Source organism: Opisthocomus hoazin, chromosome 2 (genome assembly GCF_030867145.1).
Source record: "Opisthocomus hoazin isolate bOpiHoa1 chromosome 2, bOpiHoa1.hap1, whole genome shotgun sequence".
NCBI lineage: Eukaryota > Metazoa > Chordata > Aves > Opisthocomiformes > Opisthocomidae > Opisthocomus > Opisthocomus hoazin.
In genome coordinates, this window is record NC_134415.1 from 11873291 (window position 1) to 11900713 (window position 27423).

Here is a 27423-nt window from a genome sequence, read left to right on the forward strand (position 1 = left end):
GAAGTAGTAGTAGCTAGACAGCTAGAGCTATATTTCCCAATCTTTTATCTCAGGCAAGGTAGTAAAAAGTTTTGTTTGGTTGGTTCATTAACACACCTTAAAGGTATTTCTACTTTAAAGTTATTTCTGTAGCATTTTCTAGCCTTCCAGATCCATATTTAAAGAATTGAATTGATGTGAATGCTTAGGTTTTTACCGCTTTTAAACCCTTGACTGTTACAGAACTTTTCTAATTGCTTGTAGTAGCCTCTGCTTCATATGGTTGTGAGAAGAAAATTCTGACACTTCCTTATTTTAGGAAACTATCTGTGTCTCTCAACTAATGTAACTAGGCACCAAAAATTAAGTAGGGGTTTTTTTTGGGGGGTGGGTTTTTTGTTTTTTGTTTTTTTTTTTTTTTAAAGCCTTAATTCTTACGAATAGGACCACATACATCCTTAACAATGACACAGTCCTCTAATTCTACCAATTAAATTAATAATTAGGTCTCTGCCAAATTTGACTATGCAAATATAGATTGTACTGAGGCTCACCAAACACAGCGAGCTGGCTGGGGCAGTTTCCAGAAACTTGAGCTTTCCGCTGAGAAGACCTGGCAGCCGGCTCCAGAATCAGCATCCGGTCAGAAACAGACAGAAAGAGCAACTCAGTGGGTAATTCCCACAATGGGATACAGGAAGGGCAATTTTTCAGCTCCTTGGAGAGTTTTAAAGAAATGACCTGATCATGATGCTTTTAAAAGATGCTTCTACAGAATTCTTCCACAAGCATGCACGAGTGCATCTTTTTTTAATTTATTTTTTTGACATAAGAACATTTGTTTCATGCCTCTCCTTCTGCCCTGTAAAAGTACCAAGAGCTGTAAAATCCAGCCAGTCCCAACATGCTGGAGCAGATTTACACATACTCTGAAAAAATCAAAACCTTTATTACAAATAATCGGATGGCAAAAAATCTACGGTGTTTTATAAGAGGAAACCAGGAAACACTGTCCAGCTATGTCTTCAGTCATAGCAATCCCAGGTATTAAGAAGAACCTATTAGATAAAAGTACGTAGGCCTTACAAAGGAAGAGAACCAAAACAATGCTAACCAAAAGATTCCAAGAAACCTGACTTACGGGAAAGGGTGAAATCTTGTGACCCCAAGTCTCTTTATTGACTTGATCCAAACATGCTCTGTGCAGATAGAAATTAATAATTTTGAATCATAGCTACACTTAAAAACAGCATTTACTTATTTACTTGCAGAATTTGGGATCTTACTATGTTGTATTTCCTTATGTAGATGATGGAGAATACTAAGACCTCAGGCAGCATAAGATAAAACTTTATAAACATGTTCACCATTATAAATAGCTGAATAGGATGCTGCAGTGCTCTTAAATTGAAAGGCAGGTCTGAAAGCCATTTTAGGAGTTTTACATTAATAGAGAAAATGATTTAAGACCATTCCTGGGGAGAATAACTTCTTGGTGATTTGTGGGTTTTTTCATATTTGCAGACCAACCTTTAGGCTTGTCTGCTGACCTGAAGAAAACCCAAGCCCTTAGCCTGCTGTATATGAAAATCTTATGAAGACACATATGGAGGACAGAGGGAAGAAAGTTGTGAAATATTCTAACCCAGCCTATGATCTTTTTCTATATACATTCTCTCATGACCTTTATCATTGTGGTATTTGAATGCTTTCTGATGGTAAAGTAAGAGACTGCAAACATTTTTCTCATGTTTTCCCTTACAGAATAGGGTAGATACTGTGACCTCGTGTTTCAAGTTTTATTCTTTTTTTTTTGACTGTGGATGTTGCTGTATAGTTTTTTTCCCCTGTAGCCTGAGAGAAGAGCAAGGATATACGCTGATTTTCCATGCTTCCCTTGACACTTGTAGATGAAGTGATAATATGAAATAACCTATGAGAAGATGGTTCAGAAAGGTGCTTGTAATGGACAGTTCACTAGACCTATATTGTGGAAAGCTTGCAAAGTAGACTGCATAAAATGTTGCTGGGCTTTTGTATCCAAAGATATTAGCTAAAATCTTTACAGTTCCTAATACACATAGGCTTTCAAGTCCTATTTTCAAAAGTGTTCTAATTGATTTGAGTGCCTGCAGGCCAGATTTTGTTAAAAGATACTGGGACTTAAGTGCTTAGGTACCTTCTCAAAACTGTTTTTCCATTTAGTATATAGAAGCTTGTGCTATGCTGTTTTCAGAAATACTGGGAGAAGCAGCCCACTTCCTCTGGAAGAGCTGAGGGAGCCCTCAGCCGAGTGCTTTCCCTCTTCTGAGGAGATTTGTTGTGCAGTAGTTCACAGTGCTGGCCCACTTGGCTACCTGTCATCTCGGAAGAGGTCTGTGCTCAGCCGCTGAGGCATGTGATTAAAGCATCAGTGTTAGGCTCGGCTGGTCCTCTTGCTGCCCAAGTATGAGTGTTGGTGCCGAGTTGCAGGACTGGTCATTATTTAGACCAACAGTCTTGTTAGTCCAGATACATCAAACATTTGGAACATTAAATACCACCTATGCCTAATAATTTATGAAGTCCAGTTTAAAGTAAGCGTATATGAAAGCCTGAAAGAGTTTATAATTACATTTTTAACTATAATTAATAAGAAGTGAAGATGTCAAAAATAAGGTTATGATAACCTTGTGTGCCACTGAACTGAGATAATTGCTAGGGTATTTTAATTTGACCAATTAAGTTCATAGTCCTTACTAATGGATCCATTAGCTTTTTACAAAATGCCACAAGTTGATCTCATGGAAAAATCAAATCGTCAATATAGGAGGCATGGTTGCTTCACATCATAGTGTCTGTCAGAAGACCTCCAGTCAGAGACCTAATTCTATATTAAGACTCTTCCTATATTTTTTCATTTTGTATTTTTATGATTACCAAAGCAAAAAGACTTTTGCAGAAGGACCTACTAATGAACTGTGTTGTGAAATTCAAAGTTTTATCAATCTGAGTTCTGTTCTTTTACAGTCAAAAATTGATGAGCTATTATTTAGGTCAAATATGAACTTCACATCACTAGTCTTTATGTCTTTTTCTTCACTGAGAAGCCATTTGACAGAGAGCAGTCTTCTATTGAAAATGGATCTGTGATCCAGTTTTTGTTTGTTAGTGGTGGAAAAGGGTTTTTTTTCATTAAATATGGTGACTCAAATTCAGCCAGCATACTTTTATGTTAGCTTTGAGGTCAAAGTGAATTTTCACTTCATTTTCAGCAAGGATTTTTATAAGTTTTGCAAGTGATGGCAATTTTATTCTTTTTCCTTGCTATAAGCTGCAGTATACCATGCCCTTTGTTTTGTCAAGAATATTTCGAAAGCATAGCTTTCAGTCACTGCAAACCAATATCCAGTTCATTGAGATATGTGAACAAGTTAACTAAGTAGGCTGCTCCTGACAGCCATAACTCAGGCTCAGAACAGTCAATGTTTAGAGCTAAAATCACTGTGGAAAACTTGCACTTCAGAACAGGCCTCCAGGAGAGCCTGAGCTTGTCTCTGTGGCAGTGAGTCTTTGGTTGCTTCTGAGTTTATGGCACAAAAATGAAAGTCACCATGAGTTCAGTGCTTCTGCTTTAGTAAAACTGATCAGCACTCCATAGATATTCTTAAGTCGAGCTCCCCTTCTTTCACAATTAAGAGTAATTGCAAATAAGCAGCCGGTGTCAAACCTTCTAAAACTCCTGCAGTATTAGCTGGTTGTAGCAGGAATGTTACAGACAGTTCCTGAAGGCTCTTTGGCTGCCTTCTGCATGTTTTATCCCGGGGTTCTTTGCTGTTTTTTTTTCTTTTTTTCTCTATATGTAAAATGTGTTGGGGAAGTTATCTGTAGGGAGGGCAGAGAGATTGAATTTAGAGAGCAGGGAAGGTGTCAGTTCAAGGACTTGCCACTCAGTTTAGACAGCTTTGGCTCCAGGAATTTTTTTGGTTCCTCAGCGGCTCTGAGCACCTCAGATGTTGCTTGTTATATGGCACTGGACGTGTCGCAATCCCAAAATTTTCTAGGTGCTAAGACTGAGACCTGTCAGCTACCCTTCTCTGCAAGTCTTACCTGTGTTTTCCCAGTCTTATAGATGGGTTTTTATCCACTGTATGAACTCATTTTCACCCACGCCATTTAGACTTCAGCCAGAGGAAACTCAGCCATGCATCCTTGGTTTCTGAGCTCCTGCTTGTTTGCTCTGTAAAGTAAGTAGCACAAGTGAGTGGTTTTTTTGGATGGGTCCCCTTAGCGAGACCGCGTTTCTGGTGGCAGTAGATTCTCCATTTGTTTTGAACTTGCCCGTTGGCATGTTTTTGACAGGAGGGACCCTACCAATGAGGAATGAGCCTTTGCAGGCTTGCCTTGGTAGCTTGAGCTGTGCGGCTTGATACGTGCTGAAGGCTACCCCTGGCAGAACGCTACCCATCCAGCTGCGTGCCAGATGACAGCACAGCACCCAACTGCACATGGCCATCTCGCGTGAGACGCTGCTGAGTAGAATAGTGTGCTACTGCCACTGCCTGCAGCTGGAAGTGTCTCAGGGATGTGTTAGGTGCTGGTGCGTTTTTTTTGAGCAGTCCGGTGCTCATGACAACCATCTGCAGGTAGCAGGTATTTGGAAGAGGGGAATGGGTTTAAATAGACTGATTCCCAGCAGATATGGAAAGATTTTTCATAGTAATGCTTTCCGTATTTGGAGCTTACACTTAGGAAATGATGCAAGCATCACTCCTTAGGATAGCCCCAACACAGTTACAAAGTAATTCTGAGAATGATGTGAATACAGTGCAGTTCAATGTATGAAATTTACTTGAAAAATGTGTTTTGTTTCTGTAACGCTATAATGTCCTTGCTATCTAAATGTATTCTCTGTGTCAAATAATATTTTCAATCTTACCTCAGAAAAAACTGCCTGTGATTTCAAAGGGAGTTTTGCCTAAGGTAGGGCTTGCAACATCAGGACGAGGAATTAGTGTAATGTGACCCACCATTTGTATTGCTTTGGGGTAAGTTGAAGAGAGAAGATTTAACATTGTGTGTGTCATGCTGAGATATTGCAATATCTCGGATGGGTTATTAGGCACCAATCCAAAGGTTAAGTGCAGCAACCACATGAGATGTGGCTTTATCCTTACATGATCTACACCCGTGTTCTGTTTTGTAGTCCCGGAAGTAGGTATTATCCCTAGAATAAAACAACACATTCAGAAGACTTTACTGAAACCTATCCCAAGCTATTAAATGTAGCAAGTGGTATGTCGTAGAGAAGTGTGCCTATATATGGCATTTGAAATACAGAAATAAATCCTTGTATGTGTGAACTCACTGAAATTTTGAATCTGGATCCTGGTGTGCACCAGATAAATATTCACGACCTTTGGGAAAGTCTAGGTATGAATTTGCAGTTTCAGACCTTTTCTAATTTATATGCATATATCTTTTTGGGATTTTATTTTCCATGCTGTTTTTGCTTGGCTTGCACTAAATAAAATGCTTCAATGGAGTGTGGTAGTCTAGCATTTGTTTTGCCTCAGGAGTAGATTGCCCCATCTTGCATATCTGGTCAAGTAAATTGCTCTCTTGCCTGCGTACTTCGATAATAGCACTGGGCTTTAGACCTTCCTGTACAACCCCCCAGTGAGCAGAACCACAAGGGGCTGGGCCTCTGTTGTACTAGCAGTCTTCGCTATTGTAGTGGATGCATTCATCTCCTGTTTACATAAATTAATAGTTAAAACTTGTTTAGTTGCTTAAGAAAACTCATTAAGCTTTCAGAGTAGCTGTATTATGAGCAGTGTGGCAATCGCTCCCATTGACTTATCTCCTGCTGGTTCGCTGGGAACCAGTCCATCTCAGGGTCAGGCCCCTAAGCTTCATTGCAGAATTAAATAAATAGAATTTAAAAGAAAATGCAAATAATCTGTTCAATGCAAAGTGGATGTTGGGCAATTTCATTGTGAAAAAGAAGTTGTGTTTAAAATGTTTAAAAATAAACTTGTGGTTTTGTCTGAAAGGCTAATTTTCACGCAGGAAATAGATCATATTTTTTATCCATTTTCTGCTAGTCACTGGAGAATGTTTGACATTGTAAGAGAAAGGTCAGTTTGTATAACCTGAAGTGGGAAGGGGATGTTTAGTGTGAAAAGCTTGGCCATACAGTGTCTTTTTTTTTGTTATTATTAATTGAATATTCTGCTATGCCTCTTAAATTTATCATCTTCAGTGTATGATTTTTATTTTTCTTTATTTCTTATTTATTTTTTGTATAGATTGGAGAAAGAGAGCATTCAGCAAAGCATTAGCAATGAAGCAAAGGCCCGAGCCCTTCAGGCCCAGCAAAGAGAGCAGGAGCTGACACAGAAGATGCAGCAAATGGAGGCCCAGCATGAGAAAACTGGTAGGTGGTAGGGAAAGATTAGAGCCTGGGCACTCACTCACAAGCCAGGCCCACGCCTTACTGTGAAATGACATCAGGAACACCTGTAACCTTTGGCTGGCCGAAGGGAGCAGATGCTAACTACACCGGAGATTCCGAATTACATATTAGTTAGCGTTTAAAAGAGAAAATGGAAAGTATTGCCCACTGTCTGTTGATTTCAGAGTGCTGCTCTCACATCTGTTGCACCATCTGGATTATGAGTTTATTTACCTGTGTTCAAGAAACGTAAAGCTGAGAGAGACCACAACAAAGTAGAAAAACAAAGGGCTTGTTTTTGGCTGGATTTTCAGGCACACATGTTATATAAAGAAAATAGCATCAGAAGCTCTGCGGGAAATGCTCTGAGCTTACAGTTAAAGTCTCCTGAATAGCATTGAACAGTTCCCACAGTACACACATTATAGCTACTCTAAAAGCTTAATGAGTTTGCTTCGGCATCCAAACTGGAGAAAAGCTTTAGCCATTAATCGGTTCTTAATTCACTGTCGCAGCTGGATGTAATTCACTGGCTCCAAATTGATATGTTCCTTTATTTAATCTTTGCAGCCTCAAACATTTTTAGCATTACCATGTGCCCCCCCCCAATCTAGAAGAAAGATGTTTAATCCCTTGCATACTTCACTTTCTCATAAGAGGAGACTTCATTGCATTGACTTAGCTGATCAATAACTTCTAACCTTTAATCTGTAAGTAAAATGGGTTTTCCAAACAAACAAAAAAAAGCCTTTTATTATTGTGAAGTACTATGCCAACAACATTAATAAAGGTGCATATTATAAACAAAAAAAGATTTTTTGTTAGAGAGGAAACCCGTGGGCATGGAAAGGAGGAGGAGTTCAGCTCTTACAGAACATGGTATATTCATATGTTTAATAAAATACCATTTTTGCCCACCAGTTCTGCAATACTTTTAGAAAAATTATGTAGCCTGTATTAATCCTAAACAGTGTCAGACAATACCTGAGGTAGCAGGCGTGTTTACATCTGCTGTCTGATTTTCTGCCATTTTTTGCAGCATTATCACAGTACTAGAGGACCTGTCTGTGTGTTCAGGGACTGCAAACAGCTACGTTATGGCTGCTGTCTACGCAGTAGGAAAAGGAAAGAAGCTCACAGAATCATTTTTTCCTTGCTCTAGCTAACGCATCTGCATATGACCCAGTATAATTTTTCACGAGAGATGTGTAATTTACCCTCCTGGTGCATAAATTGTCCCAGTATACAGAAATGGAACAACATTAAGGCACAGTTTGTTTTTACATATCTCTAGTAGGGTTAGAAGGGGTTGAAAATGATAGTCATTCATTATGTACATAAAGAAACCCTTGTGTATTATGACCCTACTCACATACAAGGAATTAGGGTAACAGTGGTCTCTCTTTCTCTGATTTTAAAAGCAGAAATTCAGAACATGATTTTGCAATATCTTCCTTTTGAAAAAAATAGATGCTTGATTTCTAGGTCACGAGTTTTGGTGCAGCCCAAATTGATAGTAATTGAAAAGTAATTTATAAAATGGTTTTACTGCAACTGTCACTGGACAATAAGTCTAGATCTTAGCATTACAGAGGAAAAAATACATTAATCATAGTAAGGGCAGGACCCAGTAAATAAAAAACCTGCTTTTGTAAGGAGAGGATTAAATGAGTCTACAATGTGAGTGTTTGGGTTGCCAGTATATCCTCTGCATCAGTTGCGCAAGCAAAAGGCTGCTGAGGCATGGCTTGCCAATTTTATTCCTCCCAGAAATGTCAATGAACTTCTAGCTAAAAAGCAAAACCACCAGATTAGATATGTAGTCTTTATGGTGATACTTCTCATACGAGACCTGATTCAGTGGCAACATCGATTTAACGCTTTAGGTTAGCTTACTCTGACATAGAGCCTTTATCTGGTGAATGATGATGCCAATATTTCATGTCCGAGTAGCTAAACTTTAAAAAACATACCAAACCCAGAAAGACTAGAGGAAATAAATCAAGAATACATAAAACAGTTTCTAAATGATTTGTAAATTTATGTAATTGTAAGATAAATCTCTAGTTTTAAAATTTTGTAATTTCTAGTAAATGAACTGGATTCACTGCTGACCTCCCAGAACACATTCATAGCAAAAATAAAGGAAGAATGTTGTATGTTGGCACGGAAGTTGGAACAAATGTCAGAAAAATACAGGTTAGTATATTTTTCTTATCCTGTCCCTTCTATTATTAGGACATGCTGCCTTATTTTTTTTTATTTTTTTGTCAATATTTATTATTGTTCGTCTTGTCCCAGGTATTACACATCATCTCAATATGATATGCCACTTAAGAAACATGAATGGGTTTTTATCCAGGGTAATTCCAATTTTCTGCTTTTCAGGTTATGTTTCTGGCTATTACTTCAAATTTTTTAGACAATTCCAGTGTAAAAATTGCATACTGTTTTCTTCCTAATGTTAATAATATGAAGAGTGGAAAATTATTAACAGAGCTGCAATTCGAGTTTATCTGATATTACATGAAAAATACTAAATATTTAAAATTCTCAAAACTGTAATCTGTTGGTTTAATGGTTTACTTAAAACTCCATTCACAATACTACGCACTGAATAATTATCTCTGAAATAATTGTCATCAAAATTGCTTGCCATCGAAGCTCCGATTCTGCCACCACTTGTTATGTGGTGCTCTTGTTAAAATCAATAGCAAGTCTAAATACAAAGCCATTAAAAATTCAGGAATAGAACAAAACCTGGAAGCAATAACTGCTTTAAATACAAAGGTATGAAGGTATCTATTTAGAAGTTCTGTAGGACAGGACTATCTTAAAAAAAACCAAAACACAAAAAAACCATCTTATGAGTTTGGTAGTTCTATACCAGTAAATCATTTGATTTTACATTTTGAAGTGTGAAAATAGTCTTTTGAAACTTTCTGCAGGGTTCTTATTTAGGACTTAACAGTCCTAAATAAACAGGACTGAAGTAGTGAGTTGGCATTCTGGAACTTCTGTAAATTTCATGCAAATTGTGTTTAGTAATTAAGGGTAGGATTCATCTTGTATGGCTTCTGTGAAGTAAGGAAAACAGCAAAGATAAAATTGGTTTTCAAGATAGGATTATTCTTCTACTGGGCGGATTTAATCATCCTGTTGAGGTAACATAGCAGGGGTAACACTCACTCAGGAAGAGAGTTCATTTATCCCAGTATCCTGTTTCCAGGAATGGTCAAAGGGGAATGATATAAGTAGATGACAGACACACGCACACAGAGATATGTATTTATAAAAAAAAAAAAAACCACGCTTCCCACAGGTACTGCCTCCACTGCCTATCCTACTTTCCACTGAATATAACGTGTTGACTAGCTGTTAAGTGACTGAAGTTGGGACATGAATCCTATCCAGAGTGTTTGGGGAAGGAATGAGAAACTTGATGAAATGTAAGCGATCTTCCCTTGCAAATGTTGCAATGGGTACTCGAGAGAGGAGCAAGCAGAATTTTTCTTCTGAAAAAGCAGAGCTCCTCTGTTAAAGTAATACAAAATCTAAATAGATTCAAATCATGTTATTATTCCAGCAATAAAAATGCACACAGACTTTGTTGCTAGAGCTCACAGTCACAGACTAGTAACTGTAAAAGGATGAAGGAAAGACAGAAAACATACTGTGAAAACACATTATTCTCTGAAAATAAATACCGGAGATTGCCAAGTGTTTCTCCACCTAGAAGCATTAGCTGATTATGTCAAGAACCTGAAAAAGGGAAAAGGAGCCCTCTTGGATCTCCAGAAAATGGTATATCTTGCACATGAAACAGTATGGAAGAATGTATGAAAGCAGTTCTGAGAAGTGGCCCTAAAATAGCTTGAGCTTGCCCGCACTGGAGTGGGAGCTACTGCAGTCAGTAACAAGAATGGAGAAATAGGTAGGGACAAAGAAAGCGTGTGAAACTGAGAACAGAAGGGCGGAACTGGAGATGATGGATAATGGTAAACTGATAGATGCCTTCAAAAAGTGAAGTGATCAGGAGATCAAATGCAGAACATGACTTCGGCAAAGTTTTAAATGCTTGATCAGTATATATCTTTCAGTAGCAGCTTTCTGAGAGGCAGTCTTCATGCTCTTGTTACTGGATATATTGTAAAATCACATTTCTGGGACAGAGTGCTGTAGCTTTGTCTTCTGAAAAAAAGTTATCATTTCTGGAAGATTTTATAACTTAGTTCTCATGTACATTAATAAAAGCAGATCATGAAGCAGCAGGGTATCCTATTTGCATGGAAAATATTTTTTCCATGTGTTTTTCATGTTTTTGGTATGATCATAAATTGAATTTTGGACCTGGATGTGTGTTTTCTTGCTATACTTCTAGACTCTTTGTGCATTAGTTTCCATGGGGTTAAGAAATAACTGTATACTAGTGGTAACATTATTGAATTGGTAAAGCACTCAAGCTTTTTTAATAACAGATGCAAGGGTAAGTTTATATAAAATTTTGTGGGTTTGATAGGAAGTAACGGGCCCATCTGTAGTAACAGGCATTTCAAATTTACCTGTGACAACTACGTATTTGCCCAGTTTCCGTGGGATGCCTCTGAATTGCACATATATTTTTATATTTAATACAGGTTTTCTGAGAGATCTAAACTGAATTTTTCTTGTTTCTGTGTAAGCTGGAACCATTCTTGTGAGCTAGCCCCTACACATACTTAGAAAAGCTTCAGAAAGACAATGTCGGACAAATTATAAACCCCTCAAGCTGTGCAGAAAGAAGATAGTGTCTGTGAAGGTTTTTGTATGCATAGGCGTGTTTTAAAATATAGTCCTTTGTTGTTTTCTTCTCTGTTATTTTGTGGTTTTTTTTTCTCTGATTGTCACTGTCTGAGTTTCTAGGTTGTAGATTAATGCTGAACACTACCCACTGTGTATTTGTGATTTGCGTTTTGTAATTAAGGGGAACAATGGGAGTCCGCTGGGTCTCGTTATATATAATGGTTGGTTTAATTTGTTTCACTTCTATCTTGTTAATTGTAAATTGATCATTAAGATTTGAATTCTAATCTGTCACCAGGGTTGTGAGTATTGAAGCTAGAGCAATGATCCTGGTTTTAATCACTGATGATGAGAAACAAATTTTATAATTTTGGTACATATTGCAGTTCATATATTTTAACACTGTATTTTATGGTGTTATAAATATTGTTAAATGACTTTTAGTGTAGTTTTACTGTTTGGACTATAATGTATAAATTATATTACTGGTTTGGCAACAGTAGGCATCCAACTGTGTGAGTTTAATTGAAGTAAAGAACACACACCCGGCTGAACTATTTCTCTGCATGTTTGGTTGCAGTCGTTGCGCTCAATACCAGGAATGAAGTGTTTGTTGAAGGTGGCCGTACGAAGATGTGAAACGGTCTGTCTGAAGGATCAGTCATTAAAATCCTATGCAACAATACTGTGTCAGCAGAAAAGATGTCAGAGCATGTATTTAGTTGCTGTGCAAGTAAACAATTGATTTTAAGAGTAGGAAAAGGCAGTGCTTAAAAAGTGCTGCAATGCAAAAGGTGGTTCAGAGGAGTAAAGGCAGCATTGCCTTATCAGTGTGCAAAAGTTAGCTCATCCTAAAAATATGCGGAGACTGACTGAATTGTTACTATTTGTCATTTCCTGGTTCTTTGCCTCCAATATTTGAATGTTTTGGAGGAACTTGGTTTTCTTTTTTTCCAAGACTCTTCCAGCAAGGATGGTAAATAAAAACTTAAACTTATTTTTAAGTAGAAGCTGAGGCTTTCTTGGTAGTTGAATGGATCCAGAAGAATAGAGGGTATTTTGTTGTTGTCCCTGTCCTCCCCTCAGTCATCATCAATTCTTTTTAATACAGTGACAAGTAAATGAGATTTGGCAAAATCTATTACCCATCTAGTTACAAGCATGCATTTTACATTTTTATTTCCATGTGATGATGTAGCTTTGCTCTGTGCAGTTTCAAAATAATATTGATTTCATACAGGTCTGCTGAGTCTACCAGATCTCAGGAGCACGCACAAATACATGAACATGACTGTAGGACTTGTGGGCCCAGCCTGAGTCTGCAGAAGTGCCACTCCATGCAGAGTTCAGCTCAGATGGCAGCACTGCAAATGTCTGCACGCTTCAGTTTCTTCGGAGTCCATCGCAGTTTACTACTCGGTCTGTTGGACCTGGAGTAGCTCTTGCGGAGCAACATCGGCCTGCCCGTGCCGTGTCCTTTAGTTGTTCTGGATCCATCAGACACAGTGCTTAGTGCATAGATTTGTCTGATGTCCCGCTGTCCCTGGCCTTAGGTGTGGGCTGTCTCTGGAGTTCAGGGCTGCGTACGCTGGCACCTGCCCCCCTCTCTCTACTGTCCCTGCTGTGGCTGCTCGGGAGCAGAGTGAGTCAGAAGCATTTACGCAGACCTGGTCCTGCCCCTGGCTGGGTGAAATTGTTACTCCTAGTATGAACATGCTATCACATTTATTACAGTTGTTCAGGCTTATTACAATGATGGCTGGGTTTGGGTTTTTTTTTTAATCCAACAATTTCGAAGTTATTTAAATATCACATCGAACTAATTGTTCTCTTAGTCTTTGGAAACTGAAGTGGATGAGTGGCATATTTAAAGATGCAGGGGGAATCTTTGTCAGGTGATAATGAAGACTCCTGGTGCGCGGTGTTGTATTGGGACCAGTGTTCTCGGTTTAATGCTGACACATGTGAACCTTTTAACATTGACCTTAGTAGTATTCTGCCCTTCATATGCGCTGTCCTCCAAAGTTTCAGTGTAATTAAGTACTTGAATCTGGGTGGTCAGACCCTTAGATATTTACTTGAAAGGGACATTGTGTAAATAATATTTTAACTGGAATGATTTTTTTTTTTTTTTCTGTAATTACAAAAGAGATGTTTTAGGAGAAAAGAGTGCAAGTAAAATGGTTCAAAGCATCAGGCATTTGGAGCTCTATTTTAGGGAAGAGAGATCATGCTACTCATGTTTTCAATGAATTCAGTACTTTCTTTTGTTTCATTAATTGTAATGTTCAGTAGCGTTTTGGTTTTGGTTGGTTTGAATCCCTTGATCTTTCCAGAAGGACTTTGAGAACCTTCAAATGTGCTAGAGATGAGTAAGTCCCTTTAGAACTTTAAGATTTTTACCACCCTGAAAGTTGCTTCTGCTGTTTCCATGAATGAGACAGCCACATATAAATACAGAAAAAAGAAGCAGAATCACCCAGCTGGGAAACCCTACAAGCATGATAATTTACAGTATTCCCACATGACAAATGCTGTTGTTGCATTTTGCTGGCAAAAAAAAGGAATGCAATCTTGAGTTTAGGCTCTATTGCCACTTGCTTGGGCTTTGTTACATCAGGTCTCTGCTGAGCTGCTCTTCAGTGAACCTTTGCTTTTATTCACTGATTGTCTTTCTTACAGTACCAGTGTCAAGTACAGGCTGCATTCATACTGTGTGATAACAATTGGTCCAACTGACAGTTCTTTGTTAATGCTAACAATTAAGTTACTAGTATTTCTGTTAAATGATCGGTGTAAAAATTCGAGTTCAGTTACCCTCCTGTAACATCCTGCCCACTGTTACATACTTGTGCCTTTAATTTTGATGTACAGATACATCAGCACAATTCTGATGCATTTGTCAGTGATGTTCCTTAATAGAGCTGTAACTCCCTGTCTAAATTCAATTACAGACAGTCTTCTTCCAAAGTTTCCCTTGCTAAGTTCTTACAGATTCACAGATGATATCATGTATTGTTCTCTATTTAAACATGAAAAGATTATGTTGTCATTTCCAGATTTGACTTGTCAGTGTAACAACATGTTTTGAGGGAGGAGTATTCCTTCCCCCCTGCACTTTGTTGTATTTTTCAGAATGTCAGTTGTTGTTGCATTCTGTAACAGCCAGGAAGGTAAAGTATCTTTCTGCTGTAACTGCAGCATATTTAAGTTTATGATTTAAAGATATCTCTGAAGCTTTTTAACCTCAAGATCTGGAGTGGCAGATGCCATAAAACAAATTTGCTTGCTTTTGATTCTTACTTTCTGATGGTATAGCAGATTCTGACATGTTCTCATTAACCTTTTCCAAAGAGTTAAACTGTACAAGTGCATAATGTATATTTTATCACTGAGATTTTTTCCTGATATTAAGAAACAGCTCATGCTTGTTTCTCCATGGGCTGATGGTTAGAGATGTAGCAAGTAGCAGTCCCAGGTCATTCATGGATCTGGTGTATCTGCTCACTCGTGAAGAATAAGAATTGCTAGAAGTGACTAATTTTCTTAAAGGCTGTGCCGAGTTTTATGTAGATTAGGGTGTGCCTTTGTGATTTGTCCCTTGTTTCTTAAGGTTTTATTCATTTTCCCCTGAATGTGTTTTTTTGAGGGTGTTTTTTTGTTTGTTTGTTTTAATCTGTGTAATGGTTTTTGGGCATATTAGGTTAATAAAGTTTCTAAAACAGTACTACTATTGAGAGTTCAACCTGTACAGTGCGGTAAAGGTTAAATGAGTTTTTAGTAGCCATTTTTTAAATTAGATGTTAGCTTTTACTAATAAAGAACTTGAAATGCGTTTTCAAAATGCTGGCCAAATTCTTGTTTAACAAGTATGAATTTACATTTATTGATCTTATTTAACATCAACACATAATTCCAAATGACATGCCTGTTTAAATTAGGCTGAAATTAGCATAACCAACCTATGACTGAGTGATTGCCATTGGCATATTTACCAGATACCCTTCAGCATCGTGTTCTTTTGTCTTAAGATTATTTGAAACAGTATTTTGTTTCTGTAAGTTCTAGTAATAGCCTGTTTATGCATTACATATACATGTATGAAATTTAGTAAGTGCTGAAGCCACATATTGATGGCACGCTGCAGGATGAAATCTGACAACATCCATCATCACTGTGTTTTACTTTTGTAGATCTGAAGTCAACCAGCTTAGTCAGGAAAAAGAGTATCTTCGTGGCAGATTGGAGAAGATGCAGAAACGGAATGATGAATTGGACCAACAATGTGTCCAGCATGGGAGAATGCATGAGAGGATGAAGTTGAGGTAGGAGGTCCTGTTAATCTGTCAGTATGTGGTATGCTCCCCTGTACCTGTTGTGTTGTGTAAACATAAAAATGACACTAGGTTGTCTGAAAGTAATACTCTTTCCGTATGAAAATGACCACCCCTTCCCCCTTTCCAAGCATTCTGTCAAGTTTTTTTTTATAACATCTTTTGCTTGTGCCATTTTGGGTAAATAGAGGGGAAGCTTGAACAACACAGTCTTCCAAAGAATTTGAGCCTAGTACATATGTGTGTGGGCTGCTTCGGCTGTTCTCTGCTCTAAGTTGGATGAATTGTCTTACCATATTACAAAAAAAAAAAAAAAAAAAGGGAGGGGGGAAAGAGAGAGGAGGTTAATCAGTAAGATGAATGTAGAGTACAGATGTGGATTCAGTTATGCCATGTAATAGGTGTGTTTTTTGGTTTTACCGTCTTACCTTTCTCAGTAATATTAATCTTGTATAAACAGACAAATCTTACTGAAGATCTTAGTAACCAGAGAACTATTAACAGCTCCCAGGCATCACTAGCCTTTCAGAGAAGCAGCAATTTCCTCCAGAAGAGCTGGGAGCAGCTACAGCAAGACTAATATGAAATATTTCCACCAATACCGATTGACTGTTCTGGCCAGAGTGTCCAGACTGCTAATGCCTTGTGCTGCAATTTGTACTAGATGGCCTTGAAGATTACTGTGCAGACTTTTCTTTTTGGTACCGGAAAGTTCATCTCTGCTCTCTTGTTCTGTTTTCCACTCCATAATTCAGTGTAACGGGCACTGGAAAGAGCTTAGGCATGGTTTGGGAGGTGGAGGATAAAGTAGGGAGATGGCTGAGAGGCAATTCTGCAAACCCGATCAGCCAGGCTACCTCTTGTCAGTAGTGAAAGGCAAAATGCAGTTTAACTTCATTTGGACTAGATAGTCCTGGCTGGGCAAATTTCTGTTTGCTTTTTTGACCGCTGACCACTTGATAGGAACAGAGCTTGCATATACTGAAGCAGTCAGTCTTGTATGCTCATTTTTTTCCAAGTGTTCATTTTTGTAATTTTTTTTTGTTGCCATCTTTTCATTCTCTGTCCGTATCAGCTTATTTTGTACAAGCTTTCTGTACGTTGTTTTCAATCTTCAAGACCCCCTTCTTTCTTCTTCTTTGTCAGATTTCGGTCTGTACCTCATCTTGTTCTTCTGTAACTCAGGACTGTCATTATCTTTTATAGTTCAGAGAACAAAGAAATTCAAAATGCTATGACTGTGTCCCTAAGCTGTGTGGCTACATGAGCTTTCTGTTCATCTCACCTCCCTTTTGGTGTCTTTACTTGTGGTGGATTCTTAGCATATGGGTAACATGCACTGAGGACTCAGGTTTACTTTTTGGGGGGGAAAAAGGTTGGTTTGTTTGTTTGTTTGTTTGTTTTTTTCTTTCTCCTAGCTGTTCTCCTGTAGAATTATTGATATCTAGTTGAATTTAACTTGTAAGTTTTTCGGACAACCTTTCCTCTGTCAGAATCAAGTAGATGTACTGGAAAATGTTGCTCATTCTTTGCTGCAGCAGCAATGGTTATACACTAGAAAAGACTGAAAGCATTAATCCAGAACAGAAGAGTGGTTTGAAAGCAGAGTGGTCATGCTGCAGGCAGTGCCTTACCTTCTGCTGCTGTTTTGATGACAACAAAAAGAGAAAACAGGACAGTGATAACATTTGTCTTATTTAATATTTTACAATATGTAAATATGGCAGACATTGTCAAGTATTTGAATGATGAACAGTATACTTTACCCGGATTTTAAGAGGGCACTCTTTTAACATATTTGTAATGATGATCTTGCATTATATTCATTTAAAATCCGGGTAATAAATGAAAAGGCTGATATAATAAACTGCTTTAAAAATTCAGTTTAATCTAGTTTTAGTTGCCATGGGAGAACTGTAATAGATTTTCAGTATCAGTTCCCAAATGCTATAAATTTGCTATGAATTATTAAGATCTGGGTGAAGAAAAGCAGAAAGTATAACTACTGCAACAAATCAGTCTCCTCATTCCTTATATTTATGTTGAAGGACTTCCACCAAATAAAAACAGTGATTTTTCTCATCTGATTTTGAAAATAGAGATTGGACTATGCTGTTTAGTAAAGGGAGAAGAACAAATAATGTCTTTTCCATCAGATTTTCATCCATCACTCAGATATTAATAATGACAGCAAAATAAGATTAAGGATGATACCTTGTTAACACAATATGTTTCCGCTTTGTGTGCAGCTACAAATGACACTGGTCTTTTTGCAATACAATCCCGCAAAGTGAGTTCCTACCTAATTTTCTAGCTATTGTTATTCTGGCCCTCTTTAGAAAGTTTCTTGTAATCAAAACAATTTTGACTTAACTTGGGACTTAACATTTGCATTTGAATAATAAGGAATTGTGCTATTTGTTTAAAAAGAAATCTCTGTCACTACTTGTATTCTCCTAGGAGAACATGACAGGCCCTGATATGACTATTTTGTGGAAGGACCAAGATCTAATTGATCAATCAGTATTTCTTTTTGGAGTATCTATGTTTTGGCACTTGTGATAGTTGCATTTCTGAAAGTGAATGAGAGAACTCTTTCTCTGCCATTCCTTTCTTTCCGTCTGAATATGTGCTGCAAATGAGTATAGTCTAAAATGATATAAGCAGGTTTTAAAGAAAGAGATTAGTTTGAATTGCAATCATTAAAGATGATTTTGAATCAGCCATTTCAATGTAATGCAAATATCCATCCCGTTCAGTGTGTTTTTGCTCATTGAAGTACAGCATTAAAAGAAGTCGATGTCCATCTAAATGATAGAGTTGACACGTGCTGTTGGGGCAAACTTGAACTGAAAGATGCAGGGTTTGCAGGACGAGGGTGACACGTTGAGGCTGCAGTGAGGTCTTCATTTAATGCTATTAAGCTAGCAACCGTGTGGATCTTTGCTTTACATTACATGAACTATTTTTTTTACATTGGTTTGTTCTTTTTTTGATATTTTTTGCAGCTATGTACTTTTCATTTTAGACAGTGATTTGTTTAGCTAAGTAGATTATCTCGAAAGTATTAATTAATGTGGCACAGGGTCACTGATGTGCCACTGGAGATGAGCTGGTCAGCATGTGTGACTTTATGGATCTGAATCTTGGAGAAATAAATTCTTGTCTGTTACGTGGCAAAGAGTACATTGGCATAAATTTTCAACCTCAAAACAAATTTTATCATTAAATTCTTCAGATTATCCTTCTGTAGATATGTGTTCGTAGTAGAAATTAGCAGGTAGCAGAAAGTGCAGAATTTCTTATAAGGCAGCTATAAAGATAGAAAACTAGCAAAGAATAAAAAGAATATGTAGCAAAAATAAAAGGTTAAACTACCATTCTGTTTTCCTTCTGTGCTCCACTCCACAAAAAATAGATTCCAGAGGAAGGAAAATCCAAAATCAGATGAATTGGGTAACTGTACAAATAATGTTGGTTCTTTCTCTCCTTTTTCTGTTTTCAAACTGAATTCCAGGGCATGTGTTTTCACCTCTGTAGTTAGACCAGTTCTGTAAATGCAGATCCAGTCGTTTCTCACAAGCTCTTTTCGAGTTTGGAAGCAAGAAGAGAAAGACAAGGATCTGCCTAAACCTATTACTGATAGAACATATTTATGAATAAGTAATATTTGCCCAAGCTGCGATAGGTCAGGATTTCATCAGACTATTTAAGCTTTCACTGAACTTAGTTAACAACTCTTATAGGTACAACGTTCAATTACAGCTTTTATTTTCTGCGTCTGTTCTTCTCGTTAAGCAAGTGTTTGATTGCAAGTCATCTATTTAGAGAATTTCTTCTGTGGACAGCCAGTGTCTAAAATGGGGAGCATTTAATTTAATATGACTAGCTTTTTCCTGTGTACGTTTCCTGTCAAAGACCCAGATGATGTGTGGAAATATAGCAAATATGAAGTAGTGTCTTCAAATAGGAGAAGAAAATACTAGGCAATTGCTTTCTTTTTTTCAAGATGAGCCAGCCATACCTTTACTTTTTATCAAGCAGCAAAAAAGAGCATATGGACAGTAGTTTGTGTGAAGTATGAGGCTCTTTTGAAATCTTTTTAGTAAAACATATATTTGGAAGCTTCTAATGAGTTTTTCCCAAAGTAAGTTCAGTATATGGGATCTGGGGCTATGACTTTTCTCTAAAACTTCAGTTTTGGTGATTAGAATTGGTATGACTGTTACTTTTGCTGTAATGCGTGTGATCACTATACAATCTGTGTAACATTAACAATAATAATACATTTTATGCAAATTTGTATGGTGATTTTTGCTGTGGTGGCTTTTTGGGGGCGACAGAGTTGCATGTATTTCGACTGTATTTTTGGTAGCTAAAGTTAAAAAGAAGAGCCTACAGGACTGGCAGTTTGGGGCAGATGTGTGTCTATTCCTCAGGCATCAGTGGTTGTAAGTTAACTATAAAAATGTTACAACCATCTGTGTAACAAGACGGCAGAGATCTGCTCTCGCCTGTTACTATAAATAAGAAGGAGATTTGTTTGACTTCATAGACATTGGATTTATAAAGACTATATGTGTCAAATTGTAACTACGTGCCATGTTGCTGAGATGTGTCTGCAGCCAACTACCTGGGGTGTCTTCCCCTTCAGACATTCTAGTGTAGTGCAGCAACTGTGCTGAAATGTCTGTATAGCACAACATGTGACAAATGATATTTGTTTTCTACCTATGGGGAAATCTTATGGATAAGCTTATCTGGAAGAGTAGCTAAAATGGATTCTTAAATGGACCACTCGAGGAGTTAGAGAGAAAACGTGACATTCAGTTTAACAATGATTTTAAAGGGTTTGCCCAGCATTAAATTTATTTTTTGTTGTTGTTACTGAGTGATGGTGTATGAGATATCATGTATGCATGAGTGAACACACATATATGAGAATTGAGGCATATATATATTGAGAATATACCAGCAGTTTCAAGTAACTGATACCTAAAATCACAATAGCTGGTTTGCTGTCACTGTTACAATTCTGAACATAGATTTTGGATTTCTTTGGCAAATCTTCAGTAGAACAATTGATCAAAATTATTTTTGATAACTGGAGCAATCAAGCTGCATTTAAAATTTTACATTTTCTCCCTAAAGCTTTTGTACATTTTTGTGTGTGTGTGTGTGTTTTCAAGAAATAATGATGGGAGTAGCATAGTTTTGATCATTGCCTAAAAGGGCTTTGTTTTTTGCCAGTCCAGTTCATTCTTTGTTGAATATATTGTGTTCCTTATTTTTGTTTTACCGATAGGTTGGTATTTTTTTTAAGTAACAGTGAGGCAATTGTTACTGCCTTTTTGCTAGATCAATCATCTGTTTTGAAATGCAATTATAGAATAAAAATGCACTATATTGTGGCTTATTAGTTCAAAATGCATTAACTTTTATGTTGAAAACAGAGCTTTACATATGCAGTGTCCATAATATCTTTGATATCAAAGTTGCCTCAGTGTTTGAAGAGCAGTATGCTCCACTTTTTCCTGAGCATCATTTTTCATACCCACCTATCTTTGGTGTGGTTTTGCTGTCTGGAGACAGACCTGTTTCTGTAGCCTTTCAGGCAAGGAGTTTGTAAAAAGCTTTGTGGTCACTGTGTCTGGCCTTGCGGTGCAGCCAGATAAAACTCTTAACTCTGTCCAGAGTGTGGGGTTGTCACAATTACTTAATTTTTTATTACTATTTAATAGACTCACATTTTAGATTGAGAAGTGTACACTCCAGAGGAATACTATTAGGAAATACTCAATGAATGATGTGTACACACTAAGACACATAAGCATATATATGTTGCAAATCGTGCCAGAGTCTGAAAGTGCATTTGGCTTTTCTTTAACGTTTATGTGTTTACGCACAGTTCACATGGTCTGGAATAGAAACTGGATGTTCAAAATCTCTTCCTCTCCAATTTGCTATTTGTCTATGTGTTTGTCTATTCCCCACACACACACTTTAAGTAGATGTCTATCTGTAGTATGTATATAAATGCATGTATTATTTATACTTTTATATGTATAATATTCCAATTCTAAATAGTTTATAAGTTATATAAGATTATATGACACCAAATACTGTTTTTAAAGATTTATTTCCCAACTATTTCAACAGTAGACACATAAAGCAAAAATTATGTTGGTTGTTAGAAAACCTGGAAATGTATACAGAGAGTGAAATACAGTGTCCTCAGAAAACACTGCAAAATAGCGTGCAGAGAAGTTGTTAGCTTTCATAAGAAGCAAATGACAAGCGAAGGAAAATATCACACCCAACTTTCAGACAGATGTTTAGGGGACTTACTAATGTTCTGTAAGATGTATTCTAGGTCACAGAGTACTGTGTTCCTCTACTGCAACTAAGTGAGTGTGTGTGTGTATTAAATATATGTACTTGTATATACAGCGTTTACAGATGTATATTCCTTTGAGAATGTGTTGAGCTCTGATGTAAAAGTCATTAGGCCTCGCTGCTCCAATTTGGACAACTGTTTCCAGCACCACTGATCTTCTGATTGGGATCCTTCTTATTTTGATCGGAATTTATTTGTGTTCAGTTTGAACCTACTTGTCCTTGAGCCAAAATTGGGATAAGTAGTTCTTTGTTCTACTTTTATTTTGTGTGCACTGAGAAATGCAGATAATTATAGACAATGGTTCTATCTGTTCAGTCCTACTGCGCATTAATAAGTGAAGCCTTTCTGTTTTGTTGTTCTTTTTGCAATAAACTCTCCATCACCCTCAGTTTTCTGATTGTCGATCTTTTTTGAATGTGGGCAATCAGAACTGTCTACAGAGTGCTGGATGAGGGTATTTGAGTATCTTGTATGGTGGAATTAATGTATTTACTGGAAATTTCCTTGACTGGTCGATCCTACGATCACGTTTGCCTTTGACAGCTGCATAATATTGGCAACTGATAATCCTTCTCTATCCAAGAATTGCATCCAGGACCTCCTCCTCCCAAGTAAATTCAAGTTCTTAGCTGAGACTTTTGCTGTGATCTGAGAATGCGTAAAATCCCTCGTGTAAGACTTTGTACTGTAAAATTTCATCCAGTTTCTGATGTTTGAATCTTCTGAGTCATCTGTTTCTTTCTATGAAATATCCCAGACCTTCTATAAGCTGATGACATCTCTTAAATTTATCAGCCCACTCCCACTTTTTGTGCTGAGTCATAATTCAAAATATTCAAAAATCTGTTCAAACTTGAAGAAATCCTCTTGTAATTCTTCCTCACCTTCGATTGTACTTGTCGGCTGTGCTCTTTATTTTAGTCCGTTACAACAGCTTAGTTAACAATTGCTGATGGGGCGTGACATTTAAAGTTTTGCTGAAGTTCATGTAGCTAAGATTTATTGCATTTCCTTTGTCAAAAAAATCAGCTGTCAAAGAATTTAGGATTGATGTGACAGAATCTGCTTGGTCTAACTTAAGTTTCAGTATCTCATGCTTTCCAGGTACCTTCATTTCCTTACGTATTCTTCCCCCTTCAAAATCTGTTGTAGGCTTTTCATGCATTTGGGGTCATGTTAATGGGCGAATAATTATCTGAATTACCTTCTTTAAGAATTAGTTAATGCCACATCTGTTTTGATTGCTTCACAATGTAGTCAATATGGGGAGGAAGGTGTAGAGGGGAAAATGACAGTGTACATGTTCATTTTGCACAGCAAGACAGCTGGCCCCCACAATTTCAGTGTTTTAGAAACTGGAGAATAAGATCTGGGAAAGGGATACCATAAACTTGGGGGATAGTCAATGCCTGAAAGAAAAGCTAGGTGGAAAAGTAGCCAGGTTTGCTTGCTTCTGTGTTGAACAGCTATCAACACTCTGACTAACACCCCCTCTGCTAATACTCTGGTAATTGTCCACTCCTGAGAATTTCTGCTACTCTGCTGCTTTGGTGTACTCTGCCTTCTCCAAAACAGACATGGGGATAGTTCTTATTCATGCCATCAACTTCTGGGAGTCAAAGCCTTCAGCTCACTAATAGTAAGCTTGTGTTCTTGTCTACCGGGAATGTAAAAGGCCCTGAAATATGTGTGACATAAAACAGCACAACATAAGGTTCCAGGCTGTTCTTGTTACTTTCTGTTGTCAGCACAGTTGTTGGTTTTCAAATTTAAATGTTAATGTAGCATTAACGAAGAATTCTTGATTCTTTCCTCTAAAATGGAGGTGGATAAAGGTGATGTCTTTGACAGCTCAGCCCTGACTCTCCTTGATATGGCAAGATCTAGAAATGCTTGGCCCTGTGCAGATCGTCACAGTGATGCTGAAAATGATGTGCGTCATTGGAGAGAAGGGTACCATGGTGTTTCAGTGAAACCCCGTTTTATTCTTCTGTGTTTCCTACAAACCTGAAACTGTTTTAATTTTGGTTGAGCCTTGCTTCTGGTGGTGGTATGTGATTCTTCTTGTGTTAATCCACCAATTACCCCTTAACCACCACCATATCTTCTGCGTTGAAAAGCTTTGCCTTCAGTGCCTGGTAGTAGCACCTCTGGTCTGTGGTAGTAGTCATGGACCGGTCTTCCTTACCCATTTCCCCAGAGATGTGAAATAAAAAGTGAGCAGGCGGGATCAAAGTGCTCATTTGCTGACAGGTTCATAAAACCATAGTTGTTTAATGGCAAGAAATAGCACCAAAAAACATGTCACAGTTCATTCAAGTTATTTGCTGAAAGGTATCCAGAGCTACAAAATAAAGGTTTCTACCCAGGATAATAGCCTTTCCAATGTAGTGTGAACTGTGGAGGACAACCCTCCCCATGTTTCTCCTAGAGGTACACAGCATTTAACAATCTTTAGCAAGTCTTGATTGTTTAGACCATCTAAAAAATTAAATTGTTGAAATCCCTAACTGTTGTACTCACCTTGTTTTCTTTCTTCCATATTGTGTTGCATGTGCTTTTTTAAGGTTCATTTTTCTGTACTATATTTCTGTAATAACCTTGTTATATGTCAGACCATTAAAAAAAATATGTTTTTAAATAGCCACTGTGAGACTAACACTATGCACTAGTTCAGCAGCAAATATCTAGTCAGGTTATTTAACAGTAATTGGGATCTTCCTATTGGGCCTTAAGTGAACTCACAATAATAGTAAAATCTGACTATTAACCCATTTGGCAAACTACTTTAAGCAGTAGCAGATTTCCTTCTGGTTTTGATCTCTGTGTATAACTCTGAGATTTTCAGACTAAGGCTATTTAAAACCCTTCATTTCCCATATAGTGGGAAACTGAAAATGAAGACAGATGAATAACATTTAAGCAGCTTTGCAAGTGTGTAATGAAAATTTAGCAGCTCTGTAACAAAATCTATGCACCTGCCTGTGTTCAAGGTTATTGTTGTAAGAGAAGGAGACCCAAAACTGATGACGATTTATGTTTTTAATAAGTGAGTAAATTTTTGCAAGGCTGTTGGAAGGTAGCTTTTTCCTGATAACTTCAGTGGTTTGATTGCTTCTGTAGCATCCGGTCCTGCTCCTGTGGAAGTTAATATAACTGGGGATGCTCTCGTTTTCCATATACAAGTATAACCTGCTTTTAAATCTTGGAGTGTTTAGCCAGGATGTGTCTTGTGCCAGTAGTTCCATAACTAATGTTCCACTTAAAGAAGGTGGTGGTGGTGAGTTCCCTTCATGATTTTTGTTTTACATCTTTCAAACTAATTGGAAGTGGTGTTGTTTATGCATTATGAGACTGAAGACTTATTTTTCCACTGGTTTTGTTCTCTAAAACACAGATAGAATCTTCTTTTGTCTACTTCTTGTATAACTTAAATTATCATTCTTTACTGGAGTTCCAGTCATATTTGTTATCAGTTTCTGAGTGCACTCTAACAAATTTTCTATCCTAAAAAAAATAAATACTGAAAAGTAGTTGTGTTTATTGTGCCTTGCGATAGTGCTAGTTGTTAGTAGTCTAATAGTAACAGGCATTGTGCTAGTTTCTGGAAATGCTGTCTTAAATCTGTTGTCCGTCAACTGCTAATCGCAGAAGTTGTAGTGAACTAGAGTTTATGGAAGTGGCTATAAGTAAGGACAGTATGATAAGACCTACTTAGCATCTACATTTCTAGTGTGCTCAGGGCTTCTCACTTTGGTTCTGAAGTAAAGTAGTGATGATGGAAATATGAAAGAATTGGAAAAGGGTAATAGATTATTCTGTGTTTGTTTAACTTGTTCTTTGTGAACAGTAAATTCATATATGAAAGGAAAGAAAGGGGAAATGAGATATTTTTTTTTTGTTAAATAAGGTACTTTTAACCTCAGATAGCCAGATTCCAGCTTTAGTTATACATATGGAAATACATCCTTGTCCCAAATACAGTATCTCCTTACCTGTGACTTGATCCTGAATGGTCTATAGAATTCTGATTTCATTCAAGTCAAGGTTGCTAAACACTTCCACTTCTCCAGTTTCAAAAGATTGTGTCGGTGGCATGGCTGAAATTACAGTAATCTTTTCTCCGCTTATGTAAAACGGTGTAAACTTTTTCAGTGCTACACTAGCACTTCCCACACTGCCAGGGATTTAGCCTTAGTTTTAGCTATGTGACTTGCATGTAGTCAAAAACAACTTTTTTTTCACTTTGCTTGGATCACTTCAGTGGCCGACCTTTTATATATATATAAAAAATATATGTGTGCGTATATATATGCACACACAGTTTCAAAACTAAAAATAAGCTCATCTGTAAATTGACACCAAGCATGGACAATTACACAGAATAAATGTTTGGAAGCGTGTGACTTAAAAGCACTTTGGTTTTAACTTTTACCATTGTGAACGCTGTTGTAATCTGCTGTGCCTTATCACACATGTGTTAGATGATGCAAATACTTGTGCTTCCCAAATCAGTTTTATGAATAAAATGCACAAACAAGCTGAGCAGAGCCATAGGTGTCTTTGGAGAGGGCTTTCATAGGCTGGGCAGAAATGGAATTTCTTCATTGACTTTCTGTAATGTCAACCCTCGCCAGTAAAATCCACAGGAATTGCATCTAACGTTTTGTCCTTTTTACATTTCCATTTTTAATATCAAGAAGACATTCCAGGCAGTGCATTTCTGGGGGATTATTGCATTTCTCGGGTGGCTGAAGTCACTCACCCTTCAGCCTTGTGCCTCGCAACATACCTGAGGCGAGCAATAAGCCCCAGCAAGGCACTGCTTGTCTTATCTTATTGCTTAATTATTATACCTATTTAATGCTGCTTAGAACGTTGTCAGCTGTTGAGAAAAGGTAATTATCACTAGTCAAATGAAAAACACTTTTTTGGCTGCCTTACGGATACACATTTTACTGGTACCTTGATACATAATGAAGCCTGATAGCAAAACTTTTGCTTGTCTCTTCTTCAAGCCACAGCTGTTTCCCTGCTAAATTCATCCCATCTGTCTCCCCTTCCGTAAGGCTGTAGGCAGTATAGCATAAGTACAGAAGCAGTTCAGTGCTATTTTGGATAAACATAGCTGAAATTTGAATCTTTGCCATTTGCAATGCACACATTTTGTTTTACTGCTGTAAAGAGAGCTGTCAAAATAAAAACTACATGGATAATTTACTGAAATACAGTCAAATAAAGGGATGATCAAAGGGGAAAAAATGAAGATATAATAACGGGTCACTCTTACTTTCCGGGTGTATTCTGAACAGTGTCATTGTTGACCTCTTGACATGGCTGGATTCAGAGAAAATGGTAGCGGATAAGACATGTAGGAGCCACTGAATTAGAATATAGCAAAAAGAAGTCTAGACTTCATGCCAAAAAGGTTAACTGTAGCAGGCAATTATTTGTGATTGTGCCCTGCTGAGATAGCTGACCAAGGTGTAGTT

At 37.5% G+C, this 27423-nt stretch overlaps 1 protein-coding gene across 3 annotated transcripts in view; it reads left to right on the forward strand.

Moving 5' to 3' along the window:
• The window catches only part of SDCCAG8 (SHH signaling and ciliogenesis regulator SDCCAG8), a 119337-nt gene that overhangs the window by 60612 nt on the left and 31302 nt on the right, over nt 1–27423 (forward strand). For all 3 annotated transcript variants that reach the window (XM_075412626.1, XM_075412627.1, XM_075412628.1), the window contains exons 14-16: nt 6270–6397; nt 8506–8614; nt 15391–15522. In XM_075412626.1, the coding sequence (XP_075268741.1) occupies nt 6270–6397; nt 8506–8614; nt 15391–15522 (369 nt within the window). The remainder of the gene's footprint in view (nt 1–6269; nt 6398–8505; nt 8615–15390; nt 15523–27423) is intronic.